Source organism: Prionailurus bengalensis, chromosome B1 (genome assembly GCF_016509475.1).
Source record: "Prionailurus bengalensis isolate Pbe53 chromosome B1, Fcat_Pben_1.1_paternal_pri, whole genome shotgun sequence".
Lineage (NCBI taxonomy): Eukaryota > Metazoa > Chordata > Mammalia > Carnivora > Felidae > Prionailurus > Prionailurus bengalensis.
In genome coordinates, this window is record NC_057344.1 from 184,814,531 (window position 1) to 184,841,845 (window position 27,315).

The following is a 27,315-nucleotide window of genomic DNA, read 5'->3' on the forward strand; positions in this document are numbered from 1 at the left end:
TCCCTCCCCCCCCCCCCCCCCCCCCCCCCCCCCCCCCCCCAGTTACAGATAAGAGAGATTAAATTATCTAGGGATTTACAGCCAGGACAAAAACTCTCAGTCTAGTTTTTCTATGAGACCACTACATTGCTGCTTTTAAAAAGGCTTATGAATATTCTCTTAAATAAACCGACAATGAGCATATCTATACACATCTGACCTTAATCATTTAAAACGCTCTCTCCCTAACAGGGAAGAAAGAGAGAGAATAGTCAAAGGGTGTGCTTATATCTTCGTGATGAATGTGCATTTGCACGCAGCGCATGAATCACTTGCCAAAGCACTGAAATGGGCTTTCTTAAGAATCGATCCTGAATAAGAAATTATGATTTTCTTTTCAATAGGTACCTGATGAATATAAAGCATATATAAAGATTTTCAAATTAAGAACTAGTTATATCAAACCCCGGCATACCTGTAGGCTGAGCTAAACCTCATTCACTTCCTAATTAATACATACTCTTTAAATAAAAGACTCAGGAAATACATTTGGACAAAATACAATGCTAAGCATTCAGTGAGAATATCAATCTATTGATTCAAAGTTCTGTTGGAATGATCAGCATCTTGAATTTGCACACTTTTTTTTCATATTCTATTATTCTGAATGACAGATGTGGTAGGTCTTTTGCAAGTCATATAAAATAATTATAAAAAAGACTCACTTACAATGAAGACCAAAATAAGACTGACGGCTCGCATAACGTCTTCAGTTCTAAAATGAACGTATAGTACCTACTTCTAGTTCCTCAGATGCTCTGCCCTAGAAGCAAATCTTGTTAAACAAAGATTCAGCAAAATTGGATACGGTTTTGATTTTTCATTCCCTTCATCGAATCCGTGATGCCCTCTTTGCGCACGTCCAAAGTGGGAGAACCTGGCAACAGGCCTCAGCAGGGTCAAGTCTTCAAGGCAAGAGACGGAAGGTTGAGAAGTTTGAAGGGATCACTCCATAATTTTCTTTTTTCGGAAAGTGAGGAATAAATATTGTCAGATGGAGACAACTGTTATTTGACCTTCCCCAGTAGAGACCTTTAAGGGAGAAATAAAGTGGAAAGGGATCTAGAAGATCACTGGTGAGACAAAAGGTGTTAAAAACACCAAAGCACACTTGAATTCCATTACCTTTTTCCAATCTTCCCACATTCTACTCCACCCCTGGCTCTGAGTGAAGAACAATTCGTAAGACAAAATGATACATTATCTAGAGATAAATTTACAAACTGACAGAAGAAAATTGTCCCAGAGGCTACATTACCTCTTCAAGTTTATTACAGTATCTTTAGTTCTTATTGCATATATCGTTACATGCCTTTTACAAGTCAGGATTATATATATAGTATGCTCAGTTTAGCAGAAGTTATGTCTATTGCTTCTCTCTTGAAAATCAGCAGCATGCAGTGGAACATTTGGTGCGCAGAGCTTTGTTTCAAAAAGTGAAAAACGACTTAGGTTTAACTGAAGAGGGAACATGATCTTTATTGGCTTATATGCGAAGTTTAATTTTGGTTTTATGCAGAGTTTGCATAGTTCATGATTATTTTCTAATGAAAAAAACTAGATGTGTTGTCAGTGACCTTGAAGGAGATCAGGTGACAGTAGCAAACAGAAAAATTTGAAGAAGAGGCATAACTTTTAAGGTAGAAAGGTCAGCAAGAACTGCCTGGAACAAAAAAACAAAACAAAAAGAATTGTTAATGTCAGTATTCTAACTGGCAAAAGGAAGCCTATGAAATACAGCACAACAGAAACACCACTGCCATGCAATTCTGGCTTTGACACACTTTCTGAGTTCTTCACATTCGTCCTAAAAACCTGTCCTGAAGCTACGACCTCCCTTCGCTTTCCTCAATATCTTAATGTTAGAACGTGTGCAAAACGCTAAAACGTGCAGTAGAAAATAACCTGGACTTTTGCCTTGAGCCTTCTTCAAATATACAAGGTAGCATGAGTTTATAAGAGGTCTAATATTTCAACTTGCTTCTATAAATAAACGTACATTATGAATCTTGGTCCCGTTATACTAGTATAAGGAGTATCTGGCTTTAGGAAATCGTTTTTGAGCCGGAACTAATGTTTATTCAGTTGCAAGACGCATAAACATCCTTTTCCCTTTAAGCAAAGAATGTCGGCAGCTATTTTAAGGGTATCATTTAAATTTCTATGAGAAAAAACAAATAGAGTAATATGGTAAGCCGCTATTTAATTGAACTGTGTGTCAGGTATAAATTATACCATTGAAAAGAAACATTAAAACATTAACTCATTATTTTAAGTGACAAAAAAAAAAAAAAGCGCCTACGTATCTTTACCGTATCATCCAAACGCATGCTCTTTAACTCTCCTGACTAGATTTTCTTTGTTCTAGCAGAACATGTGGACGTGTGCAATAAGAAAATGCAACTTGGGCTCCAATAGTTTCTACTACAACTACTGGGTGTCTGGTTTCCCGTAACAGTTGTAAGGGTTTCCTATATAATCTTGTGTGTGACTCCTTCACAAGAAGATTGTTCTCAACTAATTAAGGAATCTTGAATACTTAATATTCCTTAGCTCGAAACTTATAGGCTTTACCCAAGTGAAGAAATGAGGCTATGAGTAATGTGTGTCCTATGCATCTGAGACTGAAGTGCCCAAGCCTGGCACTCTCTCAGGAACTATTTCCATCCCGTCCCAGTGAAACTTATCCTTACTTCAGCTGCAGCCAGTGATGTCACCTCCATCAGGTTCACTGCTCGGAAAGCAAACACAGCAGCTGCCAGGACTGGAAAAGAATGCACACTATTTCAACTGCTGACCTACTCATCAGCCCGACAAATCTACTGCTATGCCCGCAACCCCCTAGGAGAGCCCAGACTGGTGCTTTACGTGACTTGCACGCATGCATTGCAGTTTAGGTCCTGCGACGAAGGGAAATGATCTCCTCCGGAGAACAGAGTGCTCGGCGGATAGATAAACCGAATCCCATAGTTTGGGGAAAAAGGAAAATTCAGTGGTCTTAAAAGAGCCGTTTTTAGAAATGATTTCTTTCATGCCTGTAACTTAAACTACAAGTTTTTAAATGGCACGGAGATCTAATGATTACTTACAATTAAAGGTTTATTTGACGCAGGTGTTTTTTACTAACGCAACAGGATTCTGAAAAGTTATATGGAGACTGTATTTTCAAGTTTATCAGATCACGTTTCATATGTCTCAAGAGGTCCTGATAGAAATGTGGCAATAAAGCATTTTCTTAAAAAATATTTTTATAATATTTTGTTATACTTTTATACTCAGCATTGACTTTCTTAGAGTGTCATAAGTGGATAGGTATGTGGGGAGAGCTGCTGTGGACTGATCCTGAAATTTACATTAACGTTGGCTATAGGAAAAAGAAGTTGAAACTTTGAAAAAAAAATTATAGGACACCTTGAAGGTCAATAATGTACATGGAGTGGAAAGCAACGTTTGCATACGTTGCATATGCCTATGAAAAGAAAGTAATGCTAACGTGTAATCTTTCTTCTTACATAATCTGCACAAAGCCCCACATGTGGGAGTGCATCATCATGGCCAGTGAAAGGACCCATGTGAGAGGTGGGTGCCCTGACAAGGTGATGACAAGCCTAAGGATGGCTCTTGACTTCTCCCCCCTTTTTTCTCTTCCATCACCAGTGGTGGTAGTTTATTCTCTACCCCACAAGTCCTTGAAATTTAGGAAATAAATGGTAAGGAATCTTCAAAATTATTTGAAAGACTGGCTCCTGAGTTTCTGGCAGAGCTAATCCAAATAGATAGTTTTTTTTAAATACATTTTTTTTTTAATTTTTTTTTTTTAATGTTTATTTATTTTTGGGACAGAGAGAGACAGAGCATGAATGGGGGAGGGGCAGAGAGAGAGGGAGACACAGAATTGGAAACAGGCTCCAGGCTCTGAGCCATCAGCCCAGAGCCTGACGCGGGGCTCGAACTCACGGACCGCAAGATCGTGACCTGGCTGAAGCCGGACGCTTAACCGACTGCGCCACCCAGGCGCCCCTTTAAATACATTTTTACTGTGGGAATCACAACAGTGCTACTGATAGTTCTCATACCAACTTTGAGTTAAGAACCATTGCTAGCCCTATTGTATTAAGGTGGAAACTGAGGCCCAGTGAGTTTGGATGACATGTTCAAAGCCACACAGGTAGAAAACAGTGGAGTGAGAACTTAACCCTGGCTCTGGAGCCTAAGCGTCTAACCACTCTTAGCAGTTAGACTGAAGGTAAGTAGTAACGAGTCTTCCCTGACATGAAAATCTGGGTGCTTTCCTATGAGTCCTCTCTGCTGCCCTTCAGAATGGTTTTCCAGAGATGGCCTGAAGGATGATGCTATGATGATCCTGGGCTCTGACAGGGGAGTAGACGTCAACATCCAGACCTCTTAATTTTCCCAGAGAGAGGCACAGAGCAACCAGACCAGACTGGGAAGCACAGGCATTTTTTAGGGTACAATAGATTTTGGACAGTCTGGCAAAAAAAAAAAAGCATTGCAACTAGTTAGGCAGGAAAATTCTGGGGGTGGGTGGGGGGTGGGGGGAAGATGGTAGTGGTAAAACAAAACTTAAAAAAGCCAAATCAGATGGGATTATTTAATTTGTAACAAGGGATGCAAGAGATCAGGGACAAAGACTTTTACCTTTTAACTGAAAAGGAGAAAACTTAAGTACTTTAGCGTCACTGAGTGTCTATAAGAGTATCAAAGAAAATAATTTCTTTTGACCAGCAACTTCTCTATAGTTTTCCTAATATCTAGAATCATTTTGACAATGGAGACATTTGAGCAGCTAAGGAGTATGATGGCTACTTCCTTTTTTGTGTATAATTTAACAGAGTTGGTGAAAGCTTGACAGGATGGCCAAACTTTCTGCTGTAGCAGGAAAGAGTTTTACATGGCGGGAAATTGTTTTTCCAAAGGTAGATAAGAGGGGGGAAAAAAGATCAGGCCACTAATTGACCTCAGCATCCAAGTGCTTATGTGCTCATAACCTTTATTTATCTTGGTGTCACATCACAGAAGTTCCTTTGCGTCTGCCTCATGTTTGATTTGCCCAGCCTTTCCGCAGAACACTTCTGTTTGCCAAGGAGAAAAGCTCTCCACTTTGGGATATTTTCAACTGCAATCATGCTTCACATGAAGTAGAGAGACTCTAACATTTACTTTTGGCCATTTAAGCTATGCTCGTTAATTCCAAGCAACTCTATCACAAACATTCAGGCAACTTTGCTTTAAACTGTTCCTCAAAAGACCCTCATTAATTCATAATTAATTTTTAGTAATACTTACTAAATTAGTAATATTTACTAAAACCTTCTAAAGGCTATATAATCACTAACTTGGGCAAAAAAGGTGGTCCCAAAATATTCATCCCCCCAAATGTCTGAAATAATAACAATGGGTTTGGGTACCCCAACATGAAATTATCCATCCTCTGGCTCTTGATCTGAATTCATGGGAGGGGAGTCTAGTTCCATTTTTACATGTTCTGTAATTCTTCCCTGCTGATTTTTTAAAAACCGTTCAGGGAAAGTAGGAAACCGGTGCAGAGTGCATTTCTACCTGTTCATCAGTAACGTTTTTATTAATGTTCTGAGCTCCAGCAGGGTGCCTAGCTTCGAGGAAATGCGTTAGTCAACATTCATTTATTTCTCTTTCACATAAGTTTGCTGAGGGGTGATAAGTCCCAGAATGAGAACATTTAAATTGTTAGAGGGCTTAAAGGTCTTTCAATTCCACATTTCTTTCACAGTAGAAAACCTCTTAACCTTCAGGTGACCATTAAAAAGCCCATTCTAGTTTTGAAAAATCCTAATTATTAGAAAGTACTTTCTTATACTGAGCCCCCTTTCTTTAACATGCTCTAATATTTTGAAATGATAAACAACAACAACAGCAACTAAACACAACACTCTTCAAAATTTATGATACACCCAGAGGAGATTTATTTGCTGGAAAGTCTACAATCCTGTTGCCTGAGAAACAGTAGCAGAAAACAAGGCTTCTTAGCCTGGAAAGTAGAAGGCTCTGGGGAAAGGCGAGGGTAGAAAAAACATGACGATAACCCTGGCTTAACAGGAGTACATTTTAGCAAGTCATGTCATCCAGAAGTGAGATGGGCTAACTCGTCAGACAAGGACGACCCAACACTGAAGTGTTTAAGCAGAGGGTGAGGACCGCCTGTCAGAAACATCTAAAAGAATCGTACCTGATGCCCTCTAGGATTCCTCTCCCTGTAGATTCTATGCATCACTGCCATTCAGCCAAGACAGCTGAGGGCAGACCCTTCTTTCCTCACGCCTATCTGTACGGGCTCAAAATCCAATTGAGACAGAAGGATACTGGGAGTTGTTAGCAGCACCAGGAAGTGGTGTCTCTGATTACACCGAGGGTGATGTTTTTCTTCACGACACTTTATTATTACTCTAATTTTGCTTTTTGAATTAACATACTATTATTCTAGACCTCTCAGCATTCAAGAATATGTTAATATGGTACCTAAAGAATCTTCTATAAGAAAAGGGACTTCTTCAATGAAGCATTGTTTCCACAATTACCCAGAGCGGGATCTTGATAATGCTATCAATATAAGGTAAGGAAATGAAGACTCCCGCAGGTTAGATAATTTATTCAATATACACAACTGGAGAAGGTTGGACCCAGCACTCTGCCAGCTTTTCTGCTCTCCATCCATTGTTGTGAAAACCTTGTGCTATTTATTTGAATTTCCTAATAATCCCAATGATTAAAATAACTGAGATTATTTTGTATAAGATAAGCAAAATAATATAATTAACAAGAAATCTGTGCCCTATGAATTATCATACAGTTGTCTTGTATCTCTATTATAAGACCCACTTAATTATAATAAGAGATCAATCTGTGGCTTCCTGAAAAAACAGATGAAATCTTTTTGGGCTGAAGAGAATACCTAAAAGGGGAAACTCAACCACCAGGAGTCAGAGGGTGTTAGCGAAAAGGAAAAGGTTTTGCATTCAAGTCCAGAACTCAAACTCAAAGTCTAGAAGAGCTGAGATTTCAACTTCGCAGGGAGGCTCTGTGTCAGCTTAGATTTTAGGCCGTGGTTGAGAAGGGGCTCGGAACACGTGCGAAGGTAGAGAATCCAGGAGTAGGACTGAAGTATCCCTACGCTCTGCTGTGCTGACCTCACAGCAGCTGACAGTAAGCCCTGGCTAAACGAAAAGCAGGGGAGGAGAAATGGACTTTCCTCGGAGCAAAGAAGAAAGACTCGGGATACACTAGTGTTGGGAAGTTACACGGAAGTATCTAGATCTCAGAACTTCAGTACTTGTCTTCTAAGGCAGGTAAATCCATTAAATGTTTAGGAATTAGAAATGACAGACACCTATAGACTCAAACTGCAATTACAGATGGTGAATGTCAGAAAGTAAAGGGGCTTGGGGCGCCTGGGTGGCTCAGTCGGTTGAGCATCCGACTTTGGCTCAGGTCATGATCTCGCGTTCCATGAGTTCGAGCCCCGCGTCGGGCTCTGTGCTGACATCTCAGAGCCTGGAGCCTGTTTCAGTTTCTGTGTCTCCCTCTCTCTGACCCTCCCCTGTTCATGCTCTGTCTCTCCGTCTCAAAAAAAAAAAAAAAAAAAGAAAGTAAAGGGGCTTTGTTATAGAAACAGCATGTGTTTTACAAACAAGCACTTATTACCAGCAAGAATTTCCAGAGAGTTGTATCCTAGGATTCTATCCCACAAAAGCAGGAGTTGATCTGTAGCTAAATATCCAGAGAAAGCTCGAACCATCCATTTAAAGGATATGCGTAGCCTGTAGGCAAAGAAAAAAAGAAAATAAATTTTACCAGTGAATGTTTTTATCTTACAAACAGACAATGTCAGAAGAGCCAACCAATTCCACCGTTAAGTTAACTTCTTTGTGAGTCTTAGAAATCACCTCAGCATTTAAATTTCAAGTACTCTCTTAAAAGCTGCAAAACTGCAATGGTGAGAAGCCATGAGTCTTCAAATTAGTGGTCTCAACGTATCAAGAGGGAAAATGTATATCTGCTGTGTTACAGTTCAGCCTTTAGAAAACTCACTCCTATGTGCTATTTTTCAGGGTCTTTACTAATTAGTTATCAATGAGGTGATCTTACTAGTCAACAGTCCTTAACAGTTTGAATCATTCGAATCATGATTATTTGAATTTTTATTCAAAATACCGGAAAAATGCTTGGCAGCTGCATACTTTTCCAATTCAATAAGTTGTATTCCTACGTTTCAGTCAAAAGGCTACATAGGATGAATAAAATAAAACAAGAAGTAGGAGTCTTTGAAGGCAAATAGTTGTGAAGTTATAAGGGACCTTAGAAATAGATTTCTGATTTCAAACCCTTCATTTTAAAGGGGAACAACCGGAGAATTCAATTGACTTTGACAAAAAAAAAATCCTAAGAGATACGAGATCCCACTATTTATAAGTAGGTTATGTTACAATAATAATTTATCTCTGAAATCAGGAAATGAACGTGTTATCCTTGGTGCTTTAAGAGACAAACTATTCCCTCACATTTCTGTACTATCTATTCTTAACATCACTTAACTGCTCCTGAGAAGTGTTAGCCTTAGCCAAACTCTTTGCTGGAGCTGTTACAATAGTATATAGATAAATATCTGTGCTACTTTCTTAAAGCAAGAGAAAGGAATCTAAAGATTGCCTTTCTTGATGTATTAATTCTCTTAAGACCAAAAAGACCCCCAAGTTTTCAGAAATTCCTCAATACCAGATAACTATTATTCTAATATACCAAGGTACACAAAGGGAGTAGCATTGACAAATTAAACTTTTTGGTTGGCTTTAAGAATATCTGCTTATGAATGCCACAGTAATTTTTGGCCACAAGATATTTTAAATTAAAAAAAGATCATTTGTCTTTTAAGTCTAAATGATCAAGATCAACTGGTTTCATTTTATTGGATTTGTCAGTGTCTTAATAGAACAACAGCACCACACATTGTGCCCCCCCTCTATGTACAGCACAGAATTAGTTTATTATAAGTAAAGTTCATTGAGGTATAATTTATGGAAAGTAAAATTTACCCTGATTAATGCACAGTTCTATGAGTTTTCCTAAGAACCAAACGGAAACTTTAAAACTGAAAAATAACAAAAAACAGAAAACAACCCTCACTGGATAGACCCAACAGCAAAATGGTAATGACAGAGAAAAGAGCCAGTGCTTTTGAATACAGATCAATAGAAAATGCCTAACCGGAACCATAGAGTAAAAATGATTGAAAATGAAGTGAATAGTTTCAGGGACCTTTGGGATAAGACCAAAAGTTTTAACATTTGTGTCACTGGAATTCTAGAAGAGAAGGAGAATAAATATGTTACAGAAAAAAATATTGGACGAAATAATGATTGAAAATGTCCTAAATTTGGCAAAAGATACGAGCTTAAAGATTCAAGAAGCTTAGCAAACCCCAAGCACAGACATCCACGCCCAGATACATCAGAATCAAGCTGCTGAGAAAAGATCTTGATAGTCGCTAATGAAAAAAACATTTTTCCCGAAATGTCTGGCAGAATTTACCAGTAAAGCCATCCATGCTGGAGTTTATTTGAAGGTAGAAGGTAATTAATTAAAAATGCATATTGTAGGGTATTGTAGGGGCTCCTGGGTGACTCAGTCCGTTAAGCACCTGACTTTGGCTCAGCTCATGATCTCGGGGTCTGTGAGTTTGAGCCTCGCATCAGGCTTTCAGTGCAGAGCCCACTTCAGATCCTCTGTCCCCTTCTCTCTCTGTCCCACCCCTGCTCGTACTCTTTCTCTTTCTCTCTCTCTCTCAAAAATAAATAAACATTAAAACAAAATTTTTTAAGTGTATATTGTAAACCCCAGAGCACTCTTATGGACTGAATGGTTGTGTCCTCCCACCTGCCATGTATATGTTGAAACCCTACCTCACAATGTGACGGCATTAGGAAAAAGGGGGAGCCCTAGGGTGGTAATTGGAAAAAGATGAAGCCCTCGTGGTTGGGATTAGTGCCTTCATGAGAGTCGTGAGAGAGCCTGTTTCTCTTCTCTGCTCTCCACCACGTGGAGAATAAGTCCAATAAGAAGTCCATAGTCTGCAGCCTAGAAGAGGGTCCTCACTGGAACTCACTGAAGAAGAGGGTCCTCACTGAACCATGCTATCACCTTGATCTTGGACTTTTAGTTTTCAGAACTGTGGGAAATAAGTTTCTGTTATTTATGAGCCACACAGTCTATGGTAATTTGTTACAGCAGACTGAACTAAGACAGATATCTATGAAAAAAGATGTTTTAAAAAAGGTATAAATAATAATCCCACAGTAGTGATAAAATGGAATAAAAAATACTCAATTAAGAGGGTTCCCATTTCTCCACATCCTCTCCAGCATCTATAGTCTCCTGATTTGTTCATTTTGGTCACTCTGACTGGCGTGAGAACCCTCTTGTACTGTTGGTGGGAATGCAAATTGGTGCAGCCACTCTGGAAAACAGTGTGGAGGTTCCTCAAAAAATTAAAAATAGACCTACCCTAGGACCCAGCAATAGCACTGCTAGGAATTTACCCAAGGGATACAGGAGTGCTGATGCATAGGGGCACTTGTACCCCAATGTTTATAGCAGCACTCTCAACAATAGCCAAATTATGGAAAGAGCCTAAATGTCCATCAACTGATGAATGGATAAAGAAGTTGTGGTTTATATACACAATGGAGTACTACGTGGCAATGAGAAAGAATGAAATATGGCCTCTTGTAGCAACATGGATGGAACTGGAGAGTGTGATGCTAAGTGAAATAAGCCATACAGAGAAAGACAGATACCATATGGTTTCACTCTTATGTGGATCCCGAGAAACTTAACAGAAACCCACGGGGGAGGGGAAGGGAAAAAAAAAAAAAAAAAAGAGGTTAGAGTGGGAGAGAGCCAAAGCATAAGAGACTCTTAAAAACTGAGAACAAACTGAGGGTTGATGGAGGGTGGGAGGGAGGGGAGGGGAGGTGATGGGCATTGAAGAGGGCATCTTTTGGGATGAGCACTGGGCGTTGTATGGAAACCAATTTGACAATAAATTTCATATATTAAAAAAAAAAGAGAAATATAATGAAAGCCACACATGTAAGTTAAAATTTTCTAACAACCACATTAAAAGAAGTAAAAAGAAATGGGTAGGGGAGCCTGGGTAGCTCAGTCGGTTAAACGGCCGACTTCGGCTCAGGTCATCATCTCGCGGTCCGTGAGTTCGAGCCCCGCGTCGGGCTCTGTGCTGACAGCTCAGAGCCTGGAGCCCGTTTCAGATTCTGTGTCTCCCTCTCTCTCTGCCCCTCCCCTGTTCATGCTCTGTCTCTCTTGCCTCAAAAATAAATAAACGTTAATAAATATATAAATAAATAAATAAATAAAAGAAATGGGTAAATTAAATCTCAACAATACATTTTATTTAATTTAGTATGTCTCAAATATTATCATTTCAAAATGTAATAGCTATTAAAAATTATTAATGCATTATTTAAAAAAATACTCAATTAAAAAGTATGCAGGAAAAAAGGAAAAAAAGAATGAAAAAAGACAAATTGTAAATGTCTGCCGAGATAGCAGATGGTATCAATTGATATTACTATAATCTAATAATATCAATTATTAAATGTAAGTGGAACAAACATACCAATTAAAAAGACACATTGACACACTGGAAAACCCAGTTACACTTTTGCCAAGAAAGCCATTTAAAAAATAAAGACATAGAATAATCGATATGTTAAAAGTAAAAGGACAGAAAGAATACACCACACAAATTGTAATTGAAAGAAAGCTGCGACGGCTCTATCAAGTGTAGTAGACTTATTGCCAGGAATAAAGACATCAATAATGATATAGGGATCCGTTCTCCTAAAAACAGAGCCTCTAATACATGAAGTAAAATATGTGTACCAATGAAGGAAGAAATAGACATATTCACAATTATAATTGGAGACTAACATTTCTTTCTCAAAAATTAATAGAAAAAGTAGACAGAAAATTAGTAAGTTTATAGAAGGCTTGAACATTACCAAACACTTGACTTTGTTGACATTCATAGAATATTTTGCTGAACAACAGCAGAACGTGAATGCTTTTCAAATGTATTTGTAATAATATTCACCAAGACAGATCAAATTCTGGGCCACGTTACAAACTTCGATACATTTTAAAAAACTGAAATCTTATGCAGCATGCTGTCTAACTGCAACAGAATTAAAATAGAAATCAATAACAGAAACATTTAGAATATTTAGAAATTAAACAACTGTTTAGGAAATTAAACAACATGCTTCTAATAAAACCCATGGTCAAAAAGAAGTGACAAGAGAAATTAAGAAACATTTTGAACTGAATGAAAATGAAAACACAACATATCAAAATTTGTTGTGTGGAGGTAATGCAGTGCTTTGAAGGCCATTTGTAGCAATATTGCTTATATCAGAAAAGAAGAAAGGTCTCAAACTAATGATCTTTAACCTTAAACAAGAAGACAAGTGCAAAATAAGCCTAAAGCAAACATAAGGAAGGAAATTATAAATATAAGACCATAAGTCAATGAAATTTAAGACAGAAAAACAAGAGAGAAAATTAAAGAAACCAAAACATGTTTCTTTCAAAGAATAAAATTAATAAACCTCTAGCCAAACAATCAAGAAAAAAGAGAAGATACAAATATCAATCTCGAGAATGAGAGGGGTGTTGTCACTGTGATTCTATGCATATTAAAAGGCTAATTAAGAATAATTACGGAATATCATAAATAACTTCATGTCCATAAATACGATAACTTAGATAAAATGAACAAAATACCAAAGCTCACTCAAGAAGATATCGACAACTTGAATAGTCCTATATCTATTAAAGAATTAAATTCTAATTTAAAAACCTTCAATTCATAAAAGCCTTTTAAGAATGTATTTCTAGCTTGATAATTAATTTTTAATACTTTCTTCTGCATAAGAATTTTAATGTTTATCATGAGTCATTGAAATACATTTGTTCCTTTTAATGATTAAAGTATATAAATAGGCTAGAAAAAAGTTAGGATTTTAGTTTCTAGCAGTAAACTAAACATCTTAATCATGGTAAAGCCTCATTATATTCAAATGTTCATTCCACAAGAGTAAAAACAAAGGTCAATTTACTACAAATTTAAGAAAAAAAGAGACCTGTGTACAATATAAAATATTTCCGGCACATTCTTGTTTTATAATCTTAAACATTAACAGAATCCTGTTTTTTACTGGCTACGAAGGAAAGGGTATAAGCTCAGTATTATCAGTGGATGACATGAAATGTTGTTTTATAAATGGCATTTCTAAGATCTAAGATGTCTGAAATTCAATGGTGCTTTACAGAAAGAATATATATAAAATCCTTCACTATTGAAACAACTTCATGAGGTAGGAATTCTCTTGATTCTAAAGATGAGGAAATTGAAATTATCTTGATTTAAAGAAAGAAAATGAAACTTAGATGAATTCAATAACTTCATTAGGATTACACAGTTTAGTAGACAGAATTTAAACCCTGGTCTGTCTCTTAAACATACCCACTCATCCATCCATCCATCCATCCATCCATCCATCCATCCATCCACCTGATGTGGATTCAAGTGTGGGGACGACAAATACTAAACTGTTGTATTTCCCATTAACTACTTCTGCCATCTCAGAGTTAATGCACCTTTCAAATATGTCCTCCCAATAGTGGAAACTGGTTGCACGAAGGGGAAGACAGTAACAAAATATTAATTAATCATTTAGAAACTTCTGTTGCCTTAGACATTGTTATTTCAAAAAGAGAAGAGAACCAATAATATGGAAGTCCAGAGATACCCTATATATTCACTGATAACTAATATTGAGGCAAATGAACAAATCTTCAAATTTTGGAATGAAAAAAATCACAGTCATTGCTAGGTAATTTATCTGTTTCCTTTAACAAGACCGCAAACTTTAATTTATATAGCTTTCATAAGTTGTTCTCTGATAAATTTAGCCTAAACTGACTTAATTTTATTATTATCACAGTTCTTGGGTAATATTTGTATCCACAAATGTTTGCCTCAGTTTTGGCCAGCACCTCTCATTATAAATGGAAATAAGTTCATTTTGGTGCTTCTTGTACCAGGCATAAAAATCCCCGCAAATAAAAATTTATCAGGATTTTGGGAATTCTTCCAAAAATTTTTGGCACAATGTACAGCTACACTTTACTACCGGATAATTACTGTTTCATTGGAGAAACTGTTAGTTTAATTTCTCTGAGGAATTACTGTATCTTTAAAAGTGCTTTACAATGATATAAGAGAACCTTCTAATGTCAAACAATCTATTCTTCAATTAGGAAAGAAAGGTACTCACGGTTGAGCCCCAATTTCTCGTAGATGATAAAAGAGCTGGGGGAGGTAAGTCTGAAGAAGAGTTTCAAACAGCAGACAGAGGGACACAATACCCTGGATATAATAACAAAACACAAAAGAAAAATATATTTTAGTATTTAAAAATGAACTCTGCCAATATATTATTCAAATGGAAATGAGGAAAAGATTATTAACATAAATATTTGTATATTGTCTAAGAGTCAAAAACAGGAAATGTACTAATGATCTCTAATACTGTGTTTAAAGATAAATTTTTCCCTATTTACGGATACTTACTATTACAGATATGCCAAGGAGCCTCCTTTTTAACACAATGCGTTCCCTATATAATCTGGTGTATAATGCTCAGAGTCCAAGGAAAAACATCATTTTATAGAAAACATGCTACTTTGTAAGCCTGGTATTATCACTTAGGTCCGGCAAACTAGTTTTTTCTGGATCCATTCCAGTTTCCAGGTATTTCTCTGGTACTATAGTCACACCCTTTACTTTATGCCTCCGTGTGTCCTTTCCCTTCTAGCTGCCTCACCCATCAAGGAAAGTATTTCCTGCTGTTTTCACTTTCTTTGAAATCCATCCCCAGGGGAAAAGGGACTACTGACTGCTTGAAATTTGCATCAGGAAGTTATCGAACAAGAATGTTTGGTTACTTAGTATAAAGACATATACACATTATGCCTGAACTATACATCTGTGTATGTATCTGAAATCTACCCTTTATAAGGGCATTCATTATTTGTAGAGAACAAGAAGTAACCGATTTAAGCAGATGGCTTTTCAAGTGTGTTTATTACTTGACAACTCTGAATAAAGTCTTTCTTGTAGCTCAGCATTCCGCAGGGTTGATCTTTGTAAGGAAGTTTTGATCCTCTTTGTGAGTTTCTAGAGAAAAAAGGCTGTCGTGGTTCCAAATAGTTGAGTCTGGCTGCAAGCCAGAAAAGGAGATGACTGCCACTGAATAAAGAAAGGGCAGAGGCAGGGCTGGCCCAACCAATTCACTGAAAAAGGACACCTCAGGGTCAGCACGGAGACAGAGAAAGAATATCCAGGGTTTGCTGGGCGTCAAGCTTCAGTGCTCTGCACAGGGACAGACACTGTGGGTATGTAACAGGCAGCCACTTAAAAAAAAAGTTGTTTTTTTTTAAACTCTGAAGCATAAAATGGTACAGAATATGAGAGTAAGAAATCTGAGGCTAAAAATGAGGTTATTAGAAAATAGAATTGTTAGCATTATTTCGGATTAGACTAAAAATTAATGTGAGATAAGCACTAACTCAAGTTGTCTCGGAGAGAAGAAACCCAAGATAATTGGTGGTGCCTCCTTTGTTCATGTGAGACATCCTGGATTTCTGTTATCTGCTGGCTCTCACGAGCAATGTATGCGAGCAAAGGTGGAGACACAGGGAAGCGGAACAGGAATACACAGGGTTAAACTGGGGGGGATAAAGAACAGCAATTCAGTTTAACAGCAGGGACAGAGTCTTCTCTTTAGGGAAATCTGGTAGCCCTGATACCTGTTCTAAGTTACTGTTTCTTCTGGAGAGTCAGTCAGATTACCCACAAGTAAACCAGAGCAGGCCCAAAGGTGAAAAAAATATATAAAATAAATACTGCTTTTACTCAAGCTCACGGGTGGAAAAAAAGATATGATAAAGGACTGGCCAAATAAAACAGATAAAAATGTTCAACTCCCGATATGCTCCTCTTTGACTTTGAGGTCAACGGAGCTCTCTACTGAATAAACACAAAGAAAATATCAGTATGGTAACTGATAACTAGTCAAATGTGAAATTGAAAAATAAGTGACAGATAAATGTTCGATTTTCATTAACAAAGAAGGGATGATGATGATGATCATCACAGCAACAACAACAGTAAAAACAGCACTCATTTATTTACAGGACACTTGGCCATGAGCCGAGGACTACCCAAGTGCTCTTCTCCTGAGCACTACAGAAATATATCAAGCTCATCTCCTAGATGGGGACACCAGCGTGCAAAGAAGGCATACTTGTCCAAGTGAATAATACAGACATTTTTATATGGTTTTTTTTTTTTCTGTTAACATATAAAAGATAATGTAAGTGCAATTGATAAAGGCTTTTTTCCTCCTTCATTATCACCCAAAGTATTTAAATATCAATTTTTTTTTCTTTTCATTTATTCTACAGAAATATGTTGCTTAAAAGCACAAATTACAATGTGTTGCTTCACAATGAAACCGAGTAGGAGACTTTTCCTTAAGGGAAGAAAACAGATTAGAGTCTAATTTGATCCAATGTTTATGAACTTACAGAAGGGTGAGAAGAGATGGAATGTAGCCTGAAGAAAAAACGCACGTACATCTCACGGAATATCTGATACAGTTTGGAAGGTTCGTGGTACAGAAAACAAAGCGGTGCAACTGAAAGAATAAAGAAAGCAATCAATAGCATGGTAGAACTATTAAAGTTTTAGAAAATAAGTCAACAAAACATGAAAGAATAAATCTATATTATGGTAATATTCATTCAACAAGTCTAAAATCATACGTAGTTTTATCGTGTTGAAAAGGAAGCATATACACACGTAAAAAGTCCAGTCATTAAAAGCTATAAAGGAAGGAGTCGTTAAAAACTACTGTAATCCCAACTGACTACCAGAATGGCACAATGGAATTACACTCCTAGGGATATGAAAAATTCAAAGTAACTTGAAAAAACTACGGAAAGTCAAGTCTCTCTTCTTTTCAATTGAAATAGTAAAGAGTGACAATCAGGCAATTCATTTTTCACTTGTTCCACAAAGGATCCAGGCCGCTTTGCAAAGTTTTTTATTTTGGAAGTCCGGTAAGCAAAATAGAAGATAATTCGTGACTAGTGTGTAGAATCATGGTCTTCAACTAGTTCAGTTTGAAAATAAAGATTTTGATGAACAGTTTAGACTATTGGTCCATATCTCAGCATCGTGTAAAGACAGTTTTCACAGATTCACAATAAACCAACCCTCGGGCAGAGGATTCATTTGTCTAATGAATGTTGAATTACGTCTTCCTTTGCACCCAACTCTTGGCAATTAAACATGGGTGGGTCAACTCAATCAGAGACCCCACAACTGAATGTCAGGAAGTCCTAATCTCAGATGCTGATAAGACAGGATTATTCTGGACTGATATGGTTGTGCTTTTCATCTTTTCAAACCTCAAGAATTTCAGGCAGCATAAGCACACTTATAATGCAGACACATAAAACTGTATTACCTAAATATTAATTTTAACACAAGATGACTTACTTTTTGGGTAATTTCAGCTATGATGTAAAAAGGACAGGTTAGAAATTCTCAGGCTCCATAATCTGTCAGTAATGCCCTGAGAGCAGGAGGCATTAAGTCATCAGGGAAACCAATGAGGCAACTCACCTCTTTTTCACAAAGTGAAAGGAAAAATGATAAAAAAATTTTAAATTCTTACAAATACAAACATTCAATGATCTGGGCTACATGGCAGTGCACAGTATTACAGACGAGTGAATCAGCGAAAACTAGTGTTGCAAGGGAGAGACTGCACTTTTTTCTGAAGGGTCAATTTTAGGGGAGTCTAAAAAAACCCCTACTTTATATACCGAGAGAAAAAAATTATGTTATATACATACAGATGTTTAAAAGCTGACAGCCGTGACTTTCCATTTAAAAACTAACTTTAAAAATTTATTTTACCACCAAAATAAATTGCTATTTATTAAGGTAGTCTCTATATTTAAAAAGGTATTCTATATATTTAAAAAGACTAACTCATATTCTAATTATAACAACGTAAGATAAAGCAATGTGGCACAAATACATGGTATTATTATAAGTTCAAAGTGAAGGTTTGAAATTTATTTACCTTTTTATGCATATTTTTTCCTTTAACTTTTAAAGATACTGATACGTAAAAACCTATAATCTGAATTTTAAGATTTTATGGGTTCAGCAACCCTAACGGTCATTTCCAGTGAAGGAATAAAAGAATTTTTCAATGAGCACTTTTTTACAAACATGTATAATACAAAAACCTTTGCAATCAGTTATTATTAAAGATACCACTACCGTTTGTGTTGAATTCCTTATGAAATTCTCCATGAAATGGAAAAGCTTTAGTCCATTATGTACAATATACAAAAAAAATCTACGTGAGTTTATTTTCTATCGAAAGCGCATCTCCCTATCTGGTTCCTTCGTAAAAATGACTTTGCGCATTGTCTTTTTATCCAATTAAATATTGTGCCATAGGAATTTACTTATGAAGTCATGATATGCTATACCTACAATAACTTCATTCATCTGCATAAATGGGAGAGAGGAAGGCCAGTTTAAATCCATTTGTAAACGAGATAAGTATTGTAATTTTGAAGCACTACAGTAACTAACACCGAGGTGGCAAAGTACTAACTACAGTTCCTCGGGGATGGTATGTGATTATTCTCGTATTCTAAATGGGTGGTTGCTGCCAGGTGTTTGTGGGTGCTTCCCACATATTTCTAAGAGAGTGTTAATAAACTCTGTACCAAACATTTTGTGTCATCTACATCCTTAGTGAACATTCTCCCCTCTGGTGTATAAACCTTAGCCAATACTTAAGTGACCAGAAGTGTGAACAAGCAGACTCAGAGTCAATGATGTATTTTATTCCCTAAGAGTTGCTAGAAGGTTTAAACTTTCCTGACACCATTAATGTCCTCCAAATCATTCAAGTTCACTTTTTAAAAGCCGTTTACTTGAACAGTTCTTGCAGCTGGAATTGAAATAGATAAAAAGACAGCACTTTTATTATTAGATGTAAACATTTAGTAACTTTTTGGGGGCTTTTCTATTTTAAATTCCTCATGTGTTTAGAAAAGAGAAGTATGCTGAAACATCGTAACATTATGTATTACATTATGGAACATTGGTTGCTCAAGAGAATAAAGCAGAGTGCCCCATAATGGAAGCTTGTGATCAACACCACGAAGGGTAGCATAGTACAAAGTTCCTGGGTCCTCTGAATCCTTTTCACTGCATGCTGGTCTTAGAAGTTTTATATTATGTCATTCACCACTATTGTCTGATGTTGAACACTGAGGGGCTTTTACCAAGAAAAGGGTTAACGTGTTGCTGATTCTCCTTACAAAAGGAAAACGTTAAAGTATTTCTGTTTAGCGTACAGGTGGGGGGGTGGGTAGCGACTTTGGCGACGACGCTCTTCAACAGGTTTCTATGTAATGTGTGAAAATTTAAAAATTAAGTGGTTTTGAGGTGTAGAGCACTCTTGCTAATCTTCATTAAGCTTCATTAAGCTTCTGTGTTCCTCGTTTGATGCCGCGGGAGGCCAGAAAGGCATTCGGGGCTGTTAAGCCTGCACACGTGTCTTTCACATGTACCTTGGGACTAGTCTAGAGAAATCATAAACCCAGACTTAGTGTTGGCCCTCCCTTCACATCCTTTCTCACCTATTATTTGTTTAAAATTTGTTCGGGAATTTCAGCAACCTCCTCTTACACCCGTCAGAACTAAAAATCCGCGCGTTTCCATTGGATTAGAGAATGGTAAACACAAAATCACTTCCACATTGTCTTCTGACTTTAATTGGCCAAGCAGTCATCATCTGAGAAAGTATGATGACCCTTTATTTTTAAAAAGTTTAATTGGCGGTATAAACAAATACTAAACTCAATATTTAAAAATGTGTACAGTTACTTGGTAAGCGTGTGGGTGATGTGGTATAAACTGTGATCTTCATCTTTAATTTTCTGAAGTGTAATAAAAACAGTGAATATTTTAAAGCCCAACTTACCATACATTGAAAATCCGTGAAAAGGGATTACACCTAAAAAAGATGAAAAAAAAAAGTGTTTCTTTTCAATTAATATACCCACTGAGTTATTAGGTAAGCTTCAGAGGATTAAAAACGAAAATAGAAAGGTTTGCTATTTTTGCTTCAACTCTGTTCATGACTGTCAGAAAGACTTAGTGATGGTAGCCAATAAAAAAAATATATATGCTTTTTAATACCTGGAGAAAAACAAACCAGAAGTTTTTGATATATACCCAGTAAACTTTCTATTGATAATGCTAAAAAATTAAAACTTTGAATATGTTACAAAAACAGAACAGGGCAGATGGCAAAACTAAGTTTAAGAACAAATTAGGATGGTCTCAGAAAGTCAGCAGATTATGTCCTTCCTGAAACAACTTCATCCTGTATATTAGAATCCAATCTGTTAAAAAGATAAGTGACCAGCTTACATAAACCAGCTGGGTCACCTCAGGAAAGTCACTGAACTTCCTGAGTTTTAGTTAACTGCCTGTCATGCAGAGGAACTAACACTGTCTCTGAAATATCATCTAGCTCTAAAATTCTACGTTTAACAATCATGTCTAGAGTAAATGCAGAGAAATTTGTGAGATCCAAAGAAAACCGGACATGTAAGGATCTTCCAGTGGCAAGATTCTTTACCAACTTTAAGGTCTTTTGCTTTCTAGAAACTGAAAAAATTCAAAACCAGATTAGAGTTATAAGAGTAGTCAACATTCCTAATGACATGATAGCCACCAGCCTGAGTTGCACGGAGCACTTAGATGAGGGACCACCTTCCTTCTTCAAGTCTCTCTCTCTGTTTATATCTCTGGTTGAGTCTCTTTTTCTTCTTAGGAACAACCATCTTTTTCTACCTTCTCTCTCTGCTGTTTAATTTTATTTCTTTCCTGATTATAGGCTTTTAGAAAATAAAAAAAACAAGTCTGTCTTTTCTAACTTTTCTACGATAAAATTGTTGACATATGAAAAAAAAAATCCGAGAGACAAATGAGTTAATAGACAGTAGGCATATTTTGATGTTCTACAGAAATGTAAGTATATATTGTATCTTTCTAAATACTGCCTCTCAAAGCAGGTTGCTATCATATAAAACCTTTATATTCTTTAAAATTTTTTTTAATGTTTATTTATTCTTGAGAGACAGACAGAGACAGAGTGTGAGTGGGGGAGGGTCAGCGAGAGAGGGAGACATAGAATCTGAAGCAGGCTCCAGGCTCCGAGCTGTCAGCACGGAGCCTGGTGCGGCCTCGAACTCACAAACTGTGAGATCATGACCTGAGCCAAAGTCAGACGCTTAATTAACCAACTGAGCCACCCAGGCGCCCCCAAAACCCTTATATTCTTCCTGCAAAACCCCTTTTTCTTTCCTCTGTTAAGCTATTGCAACAACATTTGAACAAGCAGGTGAGGGTAGTCAGGAGTGAAGGTGTTACTATTATGATTTTCATCTTCTACAAATATTTATTAAGGATCCAAGGATAGGACTACCCTAGTCAGGACAAGCCACTTTTAATTAGGAAGCTTACAGTGAATGACTTTGTGAACCGTCAAGCAGCAAAAAGGGATGCAATATTAGGGTGACTTGGCCCCACATCTCCCTCAAGTTCTGAAATTTATAGCTGCTCTAGAAGCAGCTAGGTCATAAGCTATTTGAGGCAAGGGACACAATTCCTACTGTGTAATATCTTCAGCACCCACAGTATCTTCTACAAATGATACAAATTGATGGAAATTGGAGCATTTTATAGATATGATCAAAGCTTTTAAATAAAATATTAAAGTGCAGCAGAGAAGAAACTAATGGTTGCTAGGGGGAGAAAGTTGGGGGGTGGGCAAAATGGGTGAAGGGGAATGGGAGATACAAGCTTCCAGTTATGGAATGAATAAGTCACAGGGATAAAAGAGGGAATATAGTCATTGGTATTGCAATAGTGCTCTACGGTGACAGAAGGTAGCTATACTTGTGGTGAGCACAGAATAGTATAGGCTTGTCCAATCACCATGTTGGTTAGCTGAAACTAATGTAACATTGTGTGTCAATAATACTCCAATAAAAAATATTTTTCTAAGTTTATTTATTTATTTTGAGAGAGAAAGTGAGTGTGTTTGCGTGGCAGGGGAGGGACAGAGGGAGAGGGAGAGAGAGAATCCCAAGCAGGCTTCATGCCCAGCACAGAGCCCCATGCTGGGCTCGATCTCACAACCTTGAGATCGTGACCTGAGCTGATATCAAGCCACCCAGGCGCCCCTAAAATTTTTTTTCAAGTAAAAAAAATATTGAAGTGTAATTTTAATTTATGAATAAGTAATTAACACATAGAATAGGAAGCTCTTAATAACTCAGTATTGAAATTACGAATGTCCAACGAACTCATACAGATGTGGTTGGAATTCTGTGTGACTCGAGGCAAGTTACCAACACTCTCTTGAGTCTGTGTTTTCATTTTTGAAAATGGAGATGAACAAGACAACTTCACTGAGTTGTACTAAAGCACCAGTGAGTTAATGTCCTCAATGTGCACCAGTGCAGAGTTGAGGACACAGCAGATGGTCGGCAATCAGAGCTATTTTACGCTCTCACAAGAGGCAGTAACACAGTTAGGTATCGGCTTAAACCTAAGAACTTCTTTTTTTGTCAGTATTAGATAAGGGTTCACTTCAGCTTAATCAAGATTAGCCAGGGCTTAAGATTCCAGAAAAGGGTGCACTGTCTGCTCTGTTAAAGGAGGACAAAGTCAAATTCTGGCAAACAAAAGTAGAAGGCATAAGAAGCAGTGAAGAATCCACTAACACTCTAGGGCACACTTCACCTAGAACAGTTCTTTGATCGCAGAGGGTGTCGCGTTCTTGGCCAGTTTCCCCAAATCCTTCCCTTTGCCTCCTGTCGCTTCAAGTGTTTCAAGGGTCGAGTTTCATGCACGTGGCCACCATCCCAGAGTATACTTCTAACAGGCAGCGGGATGCTTGGGCTACCAGCTCTCCTCTGGCCTTAGAGTCCTCCAAGTTTGCCACAACAGATTATTTTAAGAGCCCAGCCATCCTTTGGCCATCTAAAGAAAGTCTAAAATATTAACTGCCTGTTCCATTGAATAGGAATAATTTTTCAAAGCCATAATTTAATGGGCCTTTGACATAGCTCAGAATGGTAAACATCGGCCACAGAAATAAATCTTGAACTAGATTAAGATATAAATAGTAAATATGACTCAGAAAATACACCAAATATCAACATGCTTCACACTTACTAGATATTTTCCCTTCATTTCCTCACTGTCTCTGTTAATACTCAGCATTTATAGTTGTACCACAGCTTTCAGGTCTGATTGACTTTAACATCATTCCAAATTTTTACACTCCTTCATGTGGGATTACTTGGTAAAGTTTAACTCATTTGTTGAAATAATCATTTCCTTTGCTTATTCTCATTCTACATGTAGCCTACAGGTCAGTAAGAGTAGGGATACGGCAATGGTTAAATTGTTTCCTAGCTATTTCGGTTGTCTTTATGCATCAGAACTTCAGAATATCACTGTTACTTTATTTCAGCAATTAAAATTTCCCAAATACCAGAACATAGCCATATTTAAGTATCAATCTGAAAACCGTATTTTAAATACAAATTTGATTAGGTTTTCAACTTATGTCTAAAGTTATACATCAAATAAATTTTGGATTATGAGATGTTTTTACTTTATTTAATTAATACAGATGACAAAGTACATTGCTATTTATCGACTGGACACTTGTGAGCAGGTTTAAAATGACATATTTTCACTATTGCTTCCAAGAGCCTTTCCTAATCTTTGTCGTGAGGGGCTGTCCTGTGCACTGTAGAATGTTGTTGTCGTTTTTTTTTTTTTTCAATTTTTTTAATGTTTATTTATTATTGAGAGACAGAGAGAGACAGAGCATGAGCAGGAGAGGGGCAGAGAAAGGGGAGACACAGAATCTGAAGCAGGCTGCAGGCTCCAGGCTCCAGGCTGTCAGCACAGAGCCGGATGCGGGGCTCGAACCCACAAACCGCGAGATCATGACCTGAGTTGAAGCCGGACGCTTAAGTCCGACTGAGCCACCCAGGCGCCCCATGTGCACTGTAGAGTATTTAATGGCATCCCTGGCCTCTACTCATGAGACACTGGTAAAACCCCGCCTCCCCCTGGCTCTGACAACCAAAAGTGTCTACAGACATGGACAATGTTTCCAGAGGATGGGGAGGGGCATGGAGTTGCCCTGATGTAGAGTCCTAAAATGCCTCTACCTAATGTTCACTAGCATTATTTTGTCTTATAGGAAACAAATGGTATTGGTATATTGTGCTGTGTATTTAAATCTCAGTCAGATCTATGTGTATTTCTCCTGTCTCCTTCCCTTGCTTCTATTCTTGTTCCTCTAGGTTCTTCCATATTGATTCCCTCATTCATTGGCTCTCTCATTCAATAACATTTACTGAGCAGTGACTTTACGCTATGCATGATTCTAGGTGTTAGATCTCTTGGTCGTCAAAAGGTTCTTGTTCTCTCGGAGCTTATATTAGAATGACACTTTACTTATTATTATTATTATTATTATTATTATTATTATTATTTTTAAGTAGGCTCCATGCTCAGCATGGAGACGAACGTGGGGCTTGGACTCATGACCCGGAGATCAAGACCTGAGCTGAGATCAAGAGTCGGATGCTTCAGCCACCCAGGCACCCCATAGAGTGACACTTTTATTTTACACAGTAGTGAGCATGATCTTTTAAAAATATTAGTCAGGAATCAGAGAAGAGATGTCACTGAGAAGAATAGAGTAGGGAACTCCAAAATTCTGCCCTTCCGCTAAAGCAGCGGTTAAGCTGGCTACAACTGTTAGATCAACTTTTTTTGAGTTCTGTAATTTGTTTAAAAAAAAAAAAACATAAAATAAAACAAAACAAAAAAATAAAAAAATTACAACCAAGGAAATCCTTCATGAAAAAAGAAGCTGCTGAACTTTGGAAAGAAAGCATTGTGGTATTTTAATTTACCCACCTACCATCGCCCATTCTCCAGCTTGGAGGCAGCTATGAAGATGTTCCTGCACCCATGTTCCTGGTGCACCTTGCTGGCAATAGGGATCGTGAATCGAAAAATTGTGGTTGTGTGTTTTGACCTGTCTAGTAACTATCTGAGGGATTGGGCTGAAATGGCCTGCCCACTTAGGTGCAAATATACTAGCTAAAGCTTCCTGGGGCAGCAAAGGATAACAGATGAGGCAAGCAGCAGACAGACTGACAAGCCTGGAAATGAAGAGGCTGTGGAAGGATATATATGGAGATATAAAGGCTTTGAAAAACTCCTCTGTATTCAGGGGAATCTAGAAAAGATCAGAGAAGTACTTCGGCTTTCACCTCTGCCAGACTTCTGGGCTCTGGGCAAGCAGGAAGTGAAGGCTAGGGTAGAACTCTAAACGGCCTGGCGAGGGCTGGCTGGGTGGCTCAGTCGGTGAAGCGTCTGATTCTTGGTTTTGGTTCAGATCATGATCTCATGGTTCATGAGTTCAAGCCCTACACTGAGCTCTGTGCTGACAGAGCGGAGTCTGCTTGGGATTCTCTTTCTCCCTCTGTCTCTGCCCCTCCCCCTGCGCTCTCTAGAGTCTCTCTCTCTCCAAATAAATAAATTAAAAAAAAAAAAAAATTAAATGGCCTGGCTAAGCCTCGACGGAGTACCTCAACATACAGCCAACCTGCAAAGACTGGGATAGATTTTTTTTCTTTTGGTTTCTGATGTTTAAGGAAACCTCTGTCAAATTACCAGTTGGCCACTAGGCTAATGGAACAGAGACCTCAGTGGGCACTCCATACAAAAAAACAACACAATATTGACAAAGTAGTTTAGAAAAGTCACTAAACAAGCAACAACAACAAATTCTGGGGAGGGGAGACAATTTGATTTCTAGAGTTACCACACTATAATATTCAAGATATCTAGTTATGAACAAAAAATTTACTAGGCATGCAAAGAAATAAGAAAGTATAGCTCAAGGGGACTAAGAGTACACTTAACCATGACAAGCACTGAGTAATATATGGAAAGTTGAATCACTATTGTGCCCCTGAAACTAACATGACACTGTATGCTAACTATACTGGAATTAAAATTAGAAAAAAAAAAAAAAAAAAAAAAAGGTAAGTATAGCCCATTCACATGAAAACAAGAGATTAACAGAAACTATTCCTGAGGAAGCCCAGACACTAGACTTACTAGACAAAACTTTAGATCAACTGTCTCCCTATCTGACCTGGTCCCTAAGTCTCCTGTCTCACCTAGTACCAGGTTATGTTTTGCTCACTGTCACCAGTCACACCGGCCGTCTTGTTCTTTCAAACCATCAAGCAGGTTCCCGTCTTAGGCCTTTAAACATGCTATGTATTCCCTCTGGAATGTTCTCCTACTTCATTGCACAGCTCACTCTGCATATCCTGGTCTCTGTTCATATTCTACCTCCTCAGAAGTACTTTTCCTGATCACCTTACCTAAAGGTGACCTTACCTAAAGCCTTACGTTTACTTAAAGGCAAAGCCCTTTACCTAAAGCCACACCCTTCTTCACCTCCCTATCAATTTCTGTTCCCCTTCATGGTTCACATCACATTCACTGAAATTATTTTCATTGGTTATTTATTTACTTGCTTGTTGTCTCCCTCACTAGAATGTAAGCTTCTTGACAGTAGGTACTTTTTACTGCAGATCACCCACCCTAGAATAGAAGAGGGAGCCAGAGCAGGACTGTGTAAGTATTAAATGAATAAATGAAAACAAGTTATATAAGTTGAACGAAAAGTAAAAACAAGAGAAGCTTATATAATTCCTATGAAAACTCTCTTCAGCTCAGAAATTTTGCCTACCAGTTGTTTAGTGAATCTGCTACAGAAAGTCTGTCCACCGACAAGGCCTCAAATGAGGTCAGTGGCGGAGGTGTCCTTAAGATTTTAAAGTAATCCTATTTGGGGCAGCAGTGGAATGGATAACATACAAGTGCTGCTTAGTATTGCTTTGAGGAAAGAATAA

The 27,315-nt window shown here is 37.6% G+C and overlaps 1 protein-coding gene across 2 annotated transcripts in view; it reads right to left on the reverse strand.

The window, feature by feature from the left end:
• Positions 1–1,293: 1,293 nt before the first annotated feature.
• The window catches only part of TBC1D19 (TBC1 domain family member 19), a 147,298-nt gene continuing 121,276 nt past the window's right edge, over positions 1,294–27,315 (reverse strand). For both annotated transcript variants that reach the window (XM_043572824.1, XM_043572825.1), the window contains 6 exons: positions 20,259–20,291; positions 16,765–16,874; positions 14,451–14,542; positions 7,738–7,853; positions 2,733–2,803; positions 1,294–1,702 (listed from right to left, as the gene is read on the reverse strand). In XM_043572824.1, the coding sequence (XP_043428759.1) occupies positions 1,628–1,702; positions 2,733–2,803; positions 7,738–7,853; positions 14,451–14,542; positions 16,765–16,874; positions 20,259–20,291 (497 nt within the window). In that variant the 3' untranslated portion in view covers positions 1,294–1,627. The remainder of the gene's footprint in view (positions 1,703–2,732; positions 2,804–7,737; positions 7,854–14,450; positions 14,543–16,764; positions 16,875–20,258; positions 20,292–27,315) is intronic.